General features: G+C 27.1%; 1 protein-coding gene across 1 annotated transcript; it reads left to right on the top strand.

The window, feature by feature from the left end:
• The first annotated feature begins 211 nt into the window (after positions 1-211).
• On the top strand, positions 212-7,512 carry LOC101508659 (uncharacterized oxidoreductase At4g09670-like). The gene is made up of 2 exons (XM_004516684.4): positions 212-793; positions 6,677-7,512. The coding sequence occupies exons 1-2, from the start codon at positions 329-331 to the stop codon at positions 7,307-7,309; spliced, it is 1,098 nt and encodes a 365-aa protein (XP_004516741.1). The 5' UTR covers positions 212-328; the 3' UTR covers positions 7,310-7,512.
• Positions 7,513-17,861: the final 10,349 nt, after the last annotated feature.

The raw sequence follows: 17,861 nt of genomic DNA on the forward strand, positions 1-17,861 counted from the left end.
AAATAATAATTCCTCTTAAAAGCAAACACATTAGGGACGAAAAAATAAATTAAATCATGTGATCCCCTTTCTCCTGAAGACATGCAAAAAAAATGTGATATGTCATACAAAAAATAATAATAATTTCTTAGGTCAAATTACTATATAATATAATAACACATCTTGGGATCGACCCAACTACAGTTATATAAATACTAAACTATGATGATATTTTAAAACCATTTATACAACTAATCTTCTCTATATCTTCACAATACATATCCTTGTATACTATTTTACATAACTCCTAAAATTTCACATACAAAAATCTCTATCTTTCCAATCAAAAATGGCTAATGAAACGGTAGTGCGTTTTGGTATTCTTGGATGTGCTCAAATTTCCATCAAGCTTTGCAAATCCATAAGCAAAGCACTAAACGCGACGCTCGTAGCCATCAGCAGCCGTTCGCTCGAGAAAGCGAAGGTTTTTGCGGCAGAGCAAGGGTTACCAGACACAGTTAGGGTTTATGGTAGCTATGAAGCTGTTGTGGAAGACGAGAATGTGGACGCCGTTTACATCCCTCTTCCACCGGCCTTGCACGTGACATGGGCGGTCAAGGCCGTTGAAAGGGGGAAACATGTGTTGTTGGAGAAGCCGGTCGCGATGAATGTCGCCGAGCTTGACCAGATTCTTGAAGCTTGTGAGGCTAATGGAGTGCAATTTATGGATGGCACCATGTGGTTGCATCATCCTCGAACTACAAAAATGAAAGAAGCTTTGTGTGATGAGCAACGTTTTGGTCAACTCAAATTGGTATGTTTTTATAATTTAATTTATATATGTTTTGATCATTTTTTTCTTGCCATGAATATGTTTGAAATTTACATGTCTAGTTATTTTTTATATGTGAATGTTAGTATAATTCATTTTGTATATATTATGGGGGAGAAAAAAAGTTAGTTGTAGATGTTGAACTTTGAACCTTTTCACATTACTCATTTCGTGATCCACAACTTAAGAGATATATAATGTAATATGATCCAACTTAGCTATTAATTAAGACTTCATTATATTGTTTTTGGGATTGCATTTAGGATTGAACTTGAGCTAAAACTTAGGAATTAAACCATACTCTAAATTTTTTAATAATGACAAAAAATAGAGCAAATATAAAATTTAATTAAATTTTATTATATAACGAAGTTTAACCATTAGATCGAGATCATATTAATTTGACAAAGTTGTGTTAAAAATGTTTGTAAAAATTTGCACAATATTCTAATTATTTTTTTAATCTTTAACTATCTAATTCTTAGAGGAAATTGACTTTAATAATCAAAAGTGAGAGAAAAATTTAAGTTTGGTAAATAATTATTTTAACTAAAATTTGAACAATTTATCATTAACAATAATTTAATAAACATTTGAGTCCACAACTTGATTATTTTAAAATGACTTTTTAGACTGCAATTTAAAATTAAGAATTGATCTAGTTAGGAAATAAGTAAAATATATTTAAGTATTGTTATAGTTAAAATTCGAACTCCAACACTTTTGAACAAATTGTCTTCAATGTGTTTGATACAATTTGATTACCTAGAAAAAATATCTAATTTTTTTTATTCAATACAAAAAATATCAAATTCAAGACACAAACATACAAAACCAAAAAAATAAAAAATACCAATCCTTAATACACCTTACATGACTTAATTACCCAAACAAATCCAGCTCATACACAACTATAATACTAACTTAACAGCCAAAAGACAGCTATAATAGCTGGAAATTTTGATTTGGCAAGCTTGCTAAGTTAGATGAAAGATTTTATAATTTTCTCTTACAATAGAATTAATAATTCGTGTACACATGCATGAAAGGAACCATGAGAGTGTGTGAATTAAAATGGAGAATAAATTGAATAATAGACAAAAAGTGTTGTTTTGAAACATTAAGTAAATTTTTCTTTTAAAATAAACAAAGTTATAGACAAAGTAAATTTGCACATAGATTAAAATTGGTTCAACGCTCCATTTCTCTCCTTTTCAAGAAAATTAAAATGGACCATATATTCCTTACAAAAATGTAGGTAGACCATATCAAGGGAAAATAATATTATGATACTTTTTTAAGAAAGGAAAATTCCACATAGTTTAGTGTTATAAAGTGAAATTACTTAAAGAAATAATGTAAAATAATTGTATTTTGTTTATTGTAAAATAAACTATGTAATACTTAATTTGTAACTCTAATTATTTATTAAAATTTAAAATTATATTAATATTTTTATGATGATATTTTTGTTTAAAATGTAAAATATATTAAATTATGTGTAAACGGCTAAATTAGAGTTTTTAAACTTTAATTAGAAAGAATGAGTAAAAAGAAGCTCTAGAGTGAATGTAAACCATAAAATATGTCAGTTTTTAAATTTTTAAACATTTACATATAAAACCCCAAAAAATTGAGTTTTTGAAACAAAAATAACTTGATTTTTTTAAAATTATTTTTTACTTTATTAAAAACAATGAAATCCGTCAATAATTTATCCAACACTATACTTACTATTTAGTGATGAAATTAGAGACAGTTAAATATTTATCTTTTCTTAACTTTAATTGTTAATCCATCCTTTTATTAGAGTTAATTCAATTTATTAATATAAAATTTTTTGTTAGTATCAATGTATCACATATGCAATATTTAATTACCATTCTTGTTAAAAAGAGTTTCTATCAATACATGTGTCTAATTTAATTTCAACGCATGCAACATCTCCGAGTAAACTTGACTATAGAATATCAATACATGCGACATTTAATATTATATTAATTTATCTCCGAATAAACTTGACATGTTTCTATAATAATTGCAAAAGAGATGTATCTAATTTTTCAAATTTTTTTTGTATTCCTAATTTTTCAATTTACTTTGTCAATTTTTATAACATATCTTTTAATATTTTATGCCACAAGTGCAAATACCAAGTTAATTAGATGAGAATATCAACTATTCATACCAACCCTAGCCATACTAAACTGTCTTGTTCAAAACAAAAAATGGATAAATCTTATATAGTGAGTCTCTTTTGATGTCAAAAGTTTGCCACTACTTTACTAGACATGATATTATCAAGCTTAAGTAAATCGATAACAATGCTGAAGTTTACACCCGACAAGAACAATTTTTTGTGGCATTGTTTTTGGGTGGCACACGACAACATTTTTACTATACTCAATTCAATCAATTATAAATATAAGATATAATTTTTTTGTTACTAAATAAATAAGATATAGTTGATGTAGCTTTTTGTTGGAAACTAAAGCCTGGCATCATTCCTAATTCTAGAAGAATATGTGGTGAGAATGGTGGACCATTTTATATGGGTTTTATAAAAATATATAGACATTTAATCACGTGTGTCTATAGCATTATATTATTTATTTATTTGCATCTTAAACAATTCCGTGTTGGTTGGGAAAGAGCTTTACTTTATAATTCAAAGACAATTCAAATTTTAGTTGGGATAGTTGTAAAATATCATTAATAATACTATTATTTATAACCCATTTGTTTGTCTTCAAGGTAAATAGATTCTATTTTGTAATGAATTGAGGTGCCACTTATATTTCTCATTCACATATCTTTACTTATAAAAAAAATCACTATTATTAATATTAATTTTTCCATCCTAAATTTTTATTGAAAAAGTTTATGAAAGACCCTAAAGGTATAAAATATAGTTTATATTTATTTACTAATATACAATATTCAAATTGATTGAATATATCGAGAACAATACAAATTTAAAGTCGTTAAAATTGAAAAATAATAAATCTAATATAAAATAACAAAATATATACAAATATGATAAAATTATAGTACAAAGAATATCGATGACTTTTAATATGTAATATTGAGAATGTCAAAATCATTGAATAGATTTGTAATGATTTTTTTTAATAGATAAATGTTAGTAAATTAATAATTGATTAGTTTTCTTATGTTTGAATATGTTAATATGAATCAAATAAATATTGTATCAAGACGAGAAACCAAACAATATTACACAAAGACGACGAAAAAAATCACAAAATTAAGAAAAAATGTGAAAATTATTTATTTAGCTAAGAAGAGAAAAAATAATAATTTAAATAGACAATTTTAGATTAGAAAAGATGGCTCTACCTACCTCAATTCGACAAATAAAGAAGAAGAGATGTGTAAAATAATTAACTTATCATTAGGTATTAGGTATTGTGTACATTTTAATTAGTATACATTGTTATCAACTATATGGTCAATAATTTCCTATTTATAATCAAACATAAATTTGAATTAAAAGAAACCAAAAGTTAATTAGAGTAAAATTTCAAACACGTCTTGAAATTAGAAAATAACAAAACACCCTTCTATTCTCCATTTCTTTGGGGGAGGTTGTTGCTAGACAAGGTGGTAGTGGTGGGGTTCCATGCTAAACGGATTCAACTAGAGATTTTAATGAAGGGAATAGAAGATTAAATGTTTTATATTTGTGTTTTGTTAGATGATGGAAATAAAATTTATTAATGAAGAAAAAGTGTAATTTTAATTTTTTTTTTATTTTCGTTAAACTTTTTTATTTTATTTTTTTATATGCAAATATTAGTATAATTAGTACATATATTATGAGAAGAGGATATATTAGTTGTTCGGAATTAAATTTTAGACTTTTTACTTGTAATTCTTTTAATATCCTTAATCAAACCACTATCCTACTTCATATGGGTTGAAATTGAAATTTTATTTAAAGAATCCAAATCGAGTAACACTATGATCAAAGTAATGCCGGTTGATATTTAATTTATTTTAATACGAAAGTTGTGATGTTACTTTTTTTTTTTTTTGAGGAAAGTGGTGGTGTTACTCTTGGTTGAAAAGAAAAAAAAAACTTTGTTTTAATGTGGTTACCATATTAAATTACCATTATTAAGTCCATTTTACTAATGACAAAAATGGAACAGGGCTTAACGTTCGGATTATTTAGTGCAACGTATTGGGTTTGAATTGAACTGAGAATGGCCCAATAAATATTCGCAAACTCTATACATGAGCCCATGTTCTTCAAGAACACCCCCACCCCAAAATAAAATGCACCCCCCTTTGTAAATTGCAAGAGACCTATAATAGTTTTTGTTTGTCAAATGAAAATTAATCAAAAAGAATACCGAGTAAAAAAAAAACACAATTCAGCTATTTAAACTGAAGTATAACAAGTCTAAATACAAGTAAGATTAATCTAATTAATACAATATTAAAAAGATTAAACAACGAAACATAAAATACTATTAGAAGCACTTACAAGTACTTGTGGTCTCAATTATAAAAAGGACTAATAAGTAATAATGCAAGTATCCTGCCAACATATCCAAATGATGCCCCACACAAAAGAGAAAACAAGAATCAAATTCTTAATTAGAAACCACTTATCAAACTTCATATGTTAATAATTCCAAAAAGTAGAAATCTAAGGCAAGACATTAATCAAAATAGGAAAACCTAATTGGTCAGTTCAATCGGTTGGACTAGAAATCCATTTTGGACTAAAAATCAGCTAGCCACAAAATTGGTGGAAAAAGCCAATTAAATGTAATTATATATATATATATATATATATATTATTCAAACTTTAAATGTAATTTTATATAAAAAGGTGATTGGATAAATTATGAAATAGTTTTATGACATAAAAATTATTGAGAACTTCTAATTTAATTGCTGGATTAGTGAAATTTCTATTTCACATATAATTTTTTTTTCTATCTTATAAAAGATGATAAATTACATCATAATCAACTCACACAACTGTGAGATTCCATATTCAAATCCGAGACAACAATATCGACCTGTTAGATGAAGTTAGGCTAAAGATTCCACAGGTAGTTTTTAAATGTGTCATTATGCTAATTAAGTTTGTCAATGAATTCCCCTTTCTATATATATATTAAAAGAAATAGTTACTTCAAGAGTAACACTACTTAGATTTATTTGGTTTAATAACTCATTATTTACATTGAATTTTATTAATTCAACTGTTAAGTATTATCATATTAATAATCAAACACAAAAAGTTTCATATAAATTTTAATGTTTAAGTATTTAATCAGACAAATGAAATTTCTTATATTTTTTACAATCTCGGTATAGGTCCATTTGAAGTTATTTGATAAAAGTTTCAAACAAATTTAAAATTTTATGAAAATTTGTTAAATTGATCTAGTTAATAAAAAATCTTAATTTTATGGTTGAATCAATGAAATTTAATATAAATAATAAATTATTAAATCGAATAACTTTAACCAAAGTTGCTCGTAAAGTAATTTGATCCATCCTTCTTAAGGGTAGCAAAACTGATCGAATCCGCAAACCGACAGATATATAGAAGGAGAGATAAATGTATATCGGTGTATACATCTCTCTAAAAAAATTTATATTAATTTAAAATCATTTGATATTTTATCGAGATACATTAAAATAACTAATATTTTATATGTAAAATTTAATTCAACTCACAAATATCAATATTGTTTTAGACTGAATATCATGTCCTGAATCAAACTCGAAACCTTACAATTACCTATAAGTTTTTTTACCATTTTTTCTACGGAAAAAAAAAAGTAACTAACATCTTATGTTTCTTTCTATGTTTATCATTAGATACATAGTTGCATGACATACAATCCTGGTCCAGAGTTTCTCAAAAACAGCATTCGAATGAAACCAGATTTAGATGGTCTTGGTGCTCTTGGTGACATAGGTTGGTACAGCATTCAATCCATTTTATGGGCAGTTAACTATGAGCTTCCAAAATCAGTTCTTGCATTTCCAAAATCAACATTCAATGAAGAAGGTGTAATCATATCATGTGGTTCATCATTACATTGGGAAGATGGAAAATGTGCTACATTTCATTGCTCTTTTTTAACCTATGTTACATTTGATGTCACAATTTTGGGCACGAAAGGTTCGCTTCGTCTTCACGATTTGACACTTCCATTTGAAGAGAGTTTCGGATATGGAACATTTTCAGAGTCATCGGAGATCGATTATGGAAATATCGAATCGGGGAGGTGGTGTCCGAAGCCGAATGAACATGTTGTTGAGACAGAGTTTTGTCAAGATGTTTGGATGGTTAAGGAGTTTGTTGATTTGGTTGGAAAGGTTAAGAGTTTGAAAATGAAACCTGACAAGAAGTGGGGTGTAAAAAGTAAAAAAGTTCAAATTGTGTTGGATGCTGTTAAGGAGTCTATTCAAAGAGGTTACCAATCTGTTGAAATCATGATGAATTAGATTGAATGAAGTTGAAGATTAATTTAAATTGTGGTTGGGTTTGTGAATTTGTGACTTTGCAATTACATTAGGATTTTTGGATTGGATTGTGAAAAATGAGGAACAAATGAATTTTATAAAGTTGCAATTATAGTTGTTGTGTATTTGTGATGTGAATAACACTAAAAGTGTGTTTTGATGAAGTAATTAAATTTTTTAAAGAATTTAAAATTTTAAGTAATTTAAATGTTTTAATTATTTTTATTTAAATAGAGTTATTGTTTATTTAATGTTGAGTCATTTTTATCAATTAAAAACTCTAAATTTGATAAAAGTTGAAGAACTAAATTGTATAAGTTTAAAAACTACAGGGGCAAATTTGATTTATTTTAATTTTATAGGGACTATAGTACAAATATTGAAATATGTAAGGACCGATTTGTAAAATTTAGAAAAATATATTGACCATTTTAAGATTTATATGTTAAAATAAAAAATTCCACCTTTTTAAATGTTAGGTGGTATTTATTTTTTTTTGAATTTGACTATCATGATTCTAACTATATTGGCACCTCTTTGTAAGGACCTATTTGTAAAAAGATCACATTAAAAATATACCATTCTAACTATATTAACTATATTGGCACCTCTTACCTACCACCCATTATTTGTAATATCATAATAAATATTATTAATGGTAACATAAAGAAAAATAAGTAACTTAGAAGGACTAGATCAAAATTCAATTAAACAATTGAAAGCCAAATGAGCAGTTGTCCCATTAAAATCTTTACCATGAAAAATGAATAGAAAAGTGATAGTCAAAGGAAAAAGAGTGTACTGAAAAAAAAAAAAAAAAAAGCAAAACTCATTTAACTTAATCTAAAACTAGGAAGACCAACCTATTTCCAAAAAAAATTATCTTTGATATAAATAGGTATAATATTCAAGCAAGTAAAATCATCTAAATGAAAATCATTATTTGATAATTTAGATGCACAAGTGTTACTCTCTAAAGACATAAGAAAAACGAAAGCGGAAATCTCTAATATGAGAAGGATTGATAGCACACATATTTTTAATATTCCTAAGGCTTAAACTGTTATCATTAAAAGCTCTGACTGTGAGAAGAGAATCACACTCTAAAGAAATATTAATACAACCCTTAAGAAATATTATTACACAATGTATACTTTATTTTAAGATGCAACCAATCAAACTTATAATTTTTTCTCAACGTTTATCCTTTTATTTTTCTACTTTATGTTTTTCCTTTTATTTTTCTACTTTATGTTTTCGTGAATTTAATAGTTCACAAAAAAAATCCCCCAAATTAGTATTGGACATTCTTTGGAGTAGTTAAAGAACACACAACGAAAGGAAGAGATTCATGTTTGTTTCAAAACAAAGGAGTCAAGGAAAGAGGAATAATTTTCATTAATTTTGTGTTTGATTTGAGGGGAACAAAGCTATTTTAAATAGTTATTATATTGTTCTAGCTCCCCCGTTTCTCACCAAATGTTCCCAAAATGTTGGAGAGTAAAATGGTCTCTAGGAGGAATTTTGACTCCCTCCCCTCTTAAAAATTGCACAAAATCTTAAAAATATTACCTTCACTCTATTTAGCTCTAAGTAAACCAGAGTCGTCTATGAGAATTTGATGTCTTGTGTGAAGTTTGAATTTAATGTTCTATTTTTGATATACAGATTCTTTATTTATTTTATAATAAAGTTATATAATGATAATGAATTTAATTATGTTTTTTTTATATATTTATCAATTGATTCTAGATCTTATGTATAAGATAATGATAATTAATTTCATTATGTTTGATGTGATCAAGATGCTTTTGTATGACAATTTTCCATTCAACAATCATCTCTAACAAAAGAGAAAAAAATTTAGATTAGAGTATGAATTACCAATTGCAGATAAAGGAGATTCCTAAGGAAAATAATCTGAATTTTTTTGTTTTTCTCACAAACTTTAGGGAATCAAGGACTAACAAGGAGAATTGAGAAAGACAATTTTTTTTTTAATTTTTTTTATAAGGCTCTAATTTTAGTATAAGGATAAAAAGAAGCTCACCACTTTTTGTACATATTCAACAATTAGGATATAATAATTTTTAAATTTAGAATTTTGGACCTAGAGTTTAAGAAGATAAAATATTAAACCACTCAAAATTTGACAATTTTTCCTACATAATTTTTATACTACTTTTTTTACCATTTAATTTTGTTATACTGTAAAAAAAATTAGTGCCCCTGAAACATTAGGGTCCTGTGTGGTCGCACACCCTGAACATGTTCAAGGTCGACTCTTAACCAAACATATATTTAGGGTCTGTTTGTTTCAACTAGGGGAAGGGGAGGAGAGACGAGAAATTTTTAATGGTTTTGTATTTTGTTCAAGGGACGAAACATGATTTTGAAACATGATTTTTAATGGTTTTTATGTTAAATTAACTCTCTAATAATAACTTCAGCTGATGCTAACAGTACTCTACGTTCTTCTACATCAACACATGCTCCTAATAATAATGAAGTAAGACTGAACTATATTACGGTTAGAAATATTATTGTTAGAATTATATATATAGTATTGTTAGAACTATATTACTATTATAGACTTTAACATTTTTTCATTTACTCATGATTATACTTATTGAATATATTATTTTTATTTTGTAGATGAATGATGGTGATACCAATGATGAATTTCAACATTTGAAAGCACAAAATGAAGAAATAGATGTTGATACTTAAGTTTTCTTTGTGTATTTGTTTTTATAGATAAAGAATTTTATTTTTGTTATTTTGATTGTCTCCTTATCTCTAGAATATAAATTAGAGAAATTGAATTACTGCAAATACATCATATGAATGATCAAGAGTTACAACGCTTCATCTATATGACATTGAACTTTATGAATTTATAATATTGCAATTGTTACATTATGAATTTATTATAGTACATTACAATAATTTAGTATTAACAATTGTTATATTTTTAAATTTATTATAGAATTTCAATAATAATGTTTTACTAAAACTATTTTTCTAAAATACAATAATTTAAGATATTATTTTTTTTTTTTTTAAAATTATATTTTGCAACGGTTTTAAAGCATTGCCGTAACTTAATTGAAAAAGGAACCTACAAGAACAGTTTTCATTTGGCAACATCATAAAACTGTTGTCGTTGTCAATTTGAAAAACCGTTTTGTTAGAGGTAGCTACCGGTACGGCAATGATTTTTTTACGTTAAGCAACGGATTTTATGTGTTGCAGTAGGACAAAAAATGTTGTAGTGCCCCTCCATATACCTCCAAAATAAAAAGAGAACAAAAGTCATGTAAGAAGAGATTTTATTCTCCTTCCTTCCTAAAAATTAAACCTAACACATAAAAACACTTACGAGATTATTTAAAAAAACTTTTTCCACCACTTATTCATGGTTGGGTCTTATGATTTGACGGAGAACTTAATTAAGACCTATATACACACTGCCCAATTAATTCAAATAACACTTGAATCTTATATTTTACCATGACTACTAGCATGGTTAGTTGTTGCTTATTCCCAAAATTATGTCATTGCTTATTTTTCATGAAAAGAATTTCATGATCAACAATCTTTCTTCCTCCACTCTTTCATATTTTTGCTAACTGCGAAAAATTCCCCACCATAGTCACATGGTTGGTAATTCTTTTTGGTACGTGATATATGTTTGAGTTCAGGTACACAATACGCAACCTTAACAATATTGAATACATGAGGAGTATACATAGTTGTTAAATTATCTCATTTCATAGTATATTATAATATACAAATCAGTACGTAATTATTAAAAAAGTTAACTTAGTAACAAAACCAACACAATAAATGATAAAAATATTATTATCATCAATAAAAATTAAAATAGTAATTTAACAGCTTTAATAAAAATTAACAGATAGTTTTTATTTATATATAATACATGAATTGTTCAAGTAATAAAAAAATAAAAATACTAACTTGTCGTATCTGACAAAAAAAAAGTCTTTTAACTCTTCAAAATAAAAATTACTAACTAGTTTTCACTTAGGTTGCATGAAAAATATTGGAAGATAATTTCCATATAAATAAGTGTAGTACAACTAACTTGTTAAAGTAAAAGTGTTAAGCAATAGTTTAATCTTTCTTTGACCTTAGTCTTTGCTTTGCATTATTGGTTTGCTATCTCATGTGCATTTATTGCGAATTAATTCGCAAAAGTACTGGCCATCCTTCCTTAAATGAGCTATTAATCATTGTATTGAAAATAACTTATAACTTATTAATAAATTATTTTTAGTTAATTTTTATAATCTCTTTAAAATAGTTTATAAAAATAATTAATAGTTTGTGTCTAAACGGTCTTATTTTATTTAATTTTTTTATAAATATACTTTAAATATAAATAATAATAATAATAATAATAATATATAATAAATATTATATTATAATCGTTTAATTAAGTTTATTAAATTGTTTATGTATAAGAGAACTATGTTTATATATATATATATATGCTCGACAAATTAACATGCTATGACTATTTCGTGATTAGATATATGTCGGTGTACTCATTGTCTAAATATTGGTCTCTATTATGTGGATATGTAATGAATCCTACTTTCGGTGATTTTGTTTGGTTCAAAATGTGTCGTAAATGGAGGAAAGAAATGAGATTAGCAATGCAATATGAACTCTATTTTCATGGATGTGGGCAGTGAGTAATATTGGTGGGCCAAGTCTCGCCAACATCTTCCAAGGTAAGAGAAATTCGTTTTTATTTTATTTTAATGTGTTTTGGTTTTATGATTCAGAAAATTGAATTTATTTAAAAGTTTATATTGAAATGATTTATGATTAGATATATTTATCAAAAAATAATTTGAAATATAAATTTAAATACAAAATTTATGTTTGGAGGGTAAAGTTAGAAATACTAGCTTTATGTAATTAGATTTTAAGTCTTTCAAACCACTTTTATCTTTAAAAAGTAAATCCAAACATATCAAAAGATTGTACTTATACAACTTTGAAGGAAACAAATCTTTCACTCATATATATTATCAAAATGAAATTGGTGACTTATATCTAAAAATAATCTAAGATATTAGTTGAAAACAATCATTAGTCGAATTGAGTTTATTCAATATCTAGGCAGTTGAATGAAGCTAGACATATTAGAGTAGTCGAATATGAACTATATGAATCTTTCTCAAGTTTAAAGAAATCTACAAGAATCATGGGAGTGTCAGAATCAGTCAAAGATATGTTGAACTTGACTATTCAACTATCATACTCATGATCCATATTTTTAGCTTCCATGATTTGCAGCGACTATTTTTCTAGAGGATGATCAGAAGTGGTTAAACATGTGTGGATAAGAGTAACGTAAATGTCGCGAGATAGGGGAAACTAAGCCCAACGTGGGGGGCTATGTACTCCCAATAGCGAGCGAACACGCATACCATTTGTGGGAATAGTTGAATAAGACAATTAAGGGTTAGATTTTGTTGGCTACAATGTTTTAGCCAATAGGATTAGCTTTGCCTATAAATTGAAGGTACTCAAAACTACAAGAAATGGGAGGGGGTTTGTATTTTGTTGATCATTTTACACTTTTACACTCGTTAAAAAATAATTTAAGGGTAAGATATAAATAACTTACAACACAAAATACTAAGATAAGGGAAGAAAAGAACACACATATATTTTTATATTAGTTCACAACAATTATTGTTATATCTAGTCATCCCCTTATAGAGAGATTTTGCCTTCTTCACTCGAAAGACTTAATCGACTATAATCAATTTGGCTAAGCAATGAGTATATTAACCACCCTTTCAGGTGTTTTGTATTGTTTGTTAAAGCCTCATCAGACTCTTTATATTATGTATGATATCTCAACAAGCAACTAGAAGTACCATATCTTAAAGAATGTTGAATTCACTCTCATCTTGAGTTGAGTATCCATTCCTCAAACTCTTTATGCTAAGTATTATTTAGAGGCTCTTAAGACCCACCAGAAGTACAATCATTGGATTCCTCAAGAATATTGACTTTAGTTGTCTCTTGAATTGAGTTTGTTTAATGTCTCTCAAGGATTTTCTTTTAACAAACAAAGGTTGTTGTCACTATTGGGCCAAATTGCAAAAGATTGAGTTTGTGTCAAATATGAACACAAGTAATCCTATGATTCTAACTCTTAAAGAGAGGATATTATTGTATTAATCCAAGTAAAAAGTAACACAATAAAGAGTTCATTTTGATTGTAGTTGGTTGATTTACAACACCTTCTAATAACTCTAAATAAAGAGGATAATACAATTTGATCTCACTTGTTTAAGGCTTTTACAAATTTACTCTTTTATTTAGCATTTCTTTTTCTTTTCTCTAATACCATCGATATTCAACGGAACAATCTCATGGAAACACTCGTCATATAATCTTGAATCTTCATAGACATTGTCATAGGCATGATTATAGACATCATTGTCACATTCTTTAGTTCAAACGATGTTTCTTATATAATCTTAAAGATGTACTAGAAAAAAGAGTCATACAGATATTAGTTTATTGAGAAAAGAGTCATTGGACTGAGAAAAAAGTTATTGGAATCATACATATATATTAGTTCATGATTTGATATGTGATCATATACTTTATAGGTTATATCTTGTACTTTGAGATATCTAGAGGATCAAACATCTTTGCTTTGGTGGATCAATTGTTTTGCTCCACATACTTGAACAAGCACAGGCAATGTACTACTAGAGAAAATATCATTTAGGAGGAAATCGAATCTTGTAGTAGATGACCTTGTACTAGATGATTAGAGTGTTGATACAAAGTTTATATGCATTTTAACTTATATTGTGTTTCATTTGTTCGGTTGGCATATAAGCTAAGTATTTTTAATTTATGTGAATTTTGGTGACACTAAGACTATTTTATTCATCGTAGAGGACTTTAATAATGAAAAAGTGATAGAAATGAGTATCTCACCTCTAATTTTAATTTTTTTTTACTTCACACGCACATAATTATTATTAATAACAGTGACACTAAAACTATTTTACGGTTATATCGTACACGATTTTATGTATACCATAATTTAAAAATAAAATTTTTAAAAGAAAACTATCAATTTCAGTCTGTCAATTTTTTTGTTAAATTTATCCTTAATGCCAAATTTATTTTATAAATTTAATTAAATTAAAATGTAAAAATACACACATTGATATTGAAATTAAAAGTTAATATGTATTAGTTTTCGTGGTACCTTCAACGTGAAGGCATGTTGACTTTGAAACTACAATTTGTTGCTTGTGTATTTTCATGGTGAAATACTCCAATAAAAAAGACAAATTGATGCATGTATATACAAAGGACATTTTGTTAACTATCCATGCCAATACATGATGAATAGCCAAGGGCGGAAGCGTACCTGTGGGAATTGCCATTGATGAAATCCTGGGATGATGATGATAGAGCCAATGGGTTGGGTGATCTTCCTCAGCAAAACACCATGAAGACCTTGCTCTCTTGATGGGGATAGAGAGAACCAGAGAGTTTTCTCCTTTAGGGTTTTGAAACTGAATAGTCTTGTTGTGTTTGCCTTGGGGACCATTACCCCTATATATAACTATTATTAGTTATATCCCAAATTGCAGTATTTCCAATTCAGCCCCTCATTAAATTAGAAACTGCCTGGTATCTACACTATTAATTTTCATAACTATTATGCTCTTTAGCCATAAACTATTATATATTATTTGACCCCTAGTTTATTGGCTAATTATATAATGACCCTAACACACTTTATTAATTAATTACATATGTGACCCATAAATCTTACACATTTTACTATATATAAATAAAGACGAGAAACAATTATTAACATTGACAATTTATAAAATTAAAAAAATAAACGAGGGAATTAAGTATTCAAGTTATAATGAAGTTTATAAAATAAAACCCAAATTTAAATTTACGTATAATTATTGGTTATGTCTAAACTTTATAGATGAGTGTTCGCTCAAATTTCACTATCCATAAAATTCCCTAACATGCTAATATATTTTAAGCAATAAGTTAAGATTTCCTCATCAATATCCCTTCATTTTAGGATCCTAATGACTTTGTGTCATAACTATCAAATCATAGGCTCTAATACTTTCATATACATAGGGAATTAGAAATGAAAACTTAACTTCAAGTCAAGCCATACACATGCATATTGATATGGAGATGGTAAAAGTCACAATCAACCCATACAAAGGCAAATGAAAGATTAATCGTATAAGTCTATAAGATATATCTCCCATACCCTTCATTGTATGGATGGCACAAAAAGAGGAAAAGGTAGGGCCAATACTTCTTGAATTGGTCCCCTATTTGCTATCCCAATCAAGTAAGCTTGTGGACAAATTTTGAAATTTAGTGACTTTATGGCTTTTGGTTGGCATGTAAGGCCACATGCTACTTTTGGAAAATTTGTGAAGGGACCATATAATATAAAGTGTATGCAATCAAATTAAAGGGTTTAGTACTTTATAAGTAACACCTTATATAAATCTTGGTGAATTATTTCTATCATATGAAGCATAAGGTTATGCAAGCAAAGATACCACACTTCCTAAGAGGTACTTACATGAAGATGTAGATAGAGTGATGCAGCCAAGGATGACTTGCCGGCGGTATTAGCTCATGTTCATGTGTTTTGCGTCCACTCGTTGTGTTGGCAAGTTATTCTTGGCTATGTTAATCTCTCTTCTTTTCAAGTAAGTATTTCACTTAGGGTCAATTATTGAAATTTTATGAAGTTCAAATTCTTTTGTTAGAGGTAAGATAGTCGTTAAATATGATTTATTGTATACTGATATATGAGATTGTTTGAGTGAAGTATTTAGACACAAGTTATAATTTGTAACTCAAAACTCAAATTATATTAGAAATGTGTAATTCAATCGTTTTATAGTCAGAAATATAGACATAATTGATTGAATTCCGTAAAAAAAAAAACTCGCGTATTCTTTATTTTTGTTTTATTTATTTATTTATTTATTTATTTTCTTTTAATTAAATTTTTTATTTTAACAATTCTAATTCTCTACAAGATACTTTTTACTATATTTGTGGAAAATGACAACATTTTTGGGTTAATATATTATAGTTTTAGTTAAATGTCCCTTTTAAGTCAAGTTCATCTTAAAGTTGAACTTTCGCCAGCAAGGTTTATATATATAATTTGATTTGACAATGTAGTGTGAATAATATTTATATTAGCTTGCAAATCATGATTAGTTACCGACATAGAGCCAAGCCAAATATCAACAAAGTTAGAAGCAAAATATTTGAAATTTGATTATGGTCCAAAAAAAAATTATTTTAAATTGCGATTACATTAAAAATAATGACGTTGACATCTTTATTTATTATGACGATAAGCATGAGTCACATCAAAAATTTTGATATTTAAAGAACTATAGTCAAATTCAGTCGGTACTCTGATATGTTAAAAATAGGATCCACGTCCCAAATTGTGATTATAGATTTTTTTTATTCTTTATTTTAATAAATTAGCCATATTACATCATCATCAAGTGTTATTCATGCCATTATCTTTGTCCAAACGAAACATAGAGCTCAAGAAAACTATATTTTGATGCAAACTAATGTGAAACAAAAAGTGAACAGAATAGTAGTATAATCTTGGTGAACAATACGTGAAGGCGCTTCGTTTTACAGCGCTTGTTAGAAAAACGTTGTACCTTATAACATTATGCGCAAATGTTATATGACTCTACAACAGCGCTTGTCAAAAAAGCGCTGTGATAGACTCTGTTATTTTTAAAATATATTTACAACAACGCTTGTATTTAGTAAGCACTGTAAAAGGAGCGCTATTAAATAATATTTTTGACGTAGTGTTGACAATTAATTATTTTAAAAGAAAAATTATTAATTGGCAGGGAAAGCTCCACCATGGGGGCATTGGGGCAGCTGCCCCACTAACTTATACATTATGTTTTAACCTATTGAATAATTTTAATTTTACTCTTATTAAAAATTAAGCATTGACCTTACAAAAATTTATTAAATAATTTAATTGTGAATAGTCAAATATACAATGTTATATAAGAGAGAAATTGATGAATATTTGTCTGGTCATGAAAAAAAAAATTGATAGCGTTCAAAATAAAGAAAACCATACAATAATTTTAAAATGTGATAAAATGTAATATATGTTAAGATATGATCAAGAAATATAGTGTAAAGTAGAACCTTATGGTGTTGAACATTTTAATGAAAAATCTCACAAATTATGACGATTGAATGTAGTCCACCTTGTGTGAACTAAGATATATTTTCGTGTGATCTTCTTACCCCTTCTTTATATTTATCTTTCATTCGTTAATTACATTTCATTTATAAACTAAATTATTTTTATTTTAACTAACATATCCAAAATATTTTAGAGGTTAATTTACTACGTTAACCTACTTCAACCAAGATCATTCATGAGTTAATTAAG

The sequence above is a fragment of the Cicer arietinum genome, chromosome 8 (genome assembly GCF_000331145.2).
Source record: "Cicer arietinum cultivar CDC Frontier isolate Library 1 chromosome 8, Cicar.CDCFrontier_v2.0, whole genome shotgun sequence".
Lineage (NCBI taxonomy): Eukaryota > Viridiplantae > Streptophyta > Magnoliopsida > Fabales > Fabaceae > Cicer > Cicer arietinum.

Coding starts and splice junctions, on each gene's coding strand:
- LOC101508659 (XM_004516684.4), top strand. CDS start 329: ATGGCTAATGAAACGGTAGTGCGTTTTGGTATTCTTGGATGTGCTCAA. Junction 794..6,676: donor GTTTTGGTCAACTCAAATTG/GTATGTTTTTAT, acceptor GTTTATCATTAG/ATACATAGTTGCATGACATA.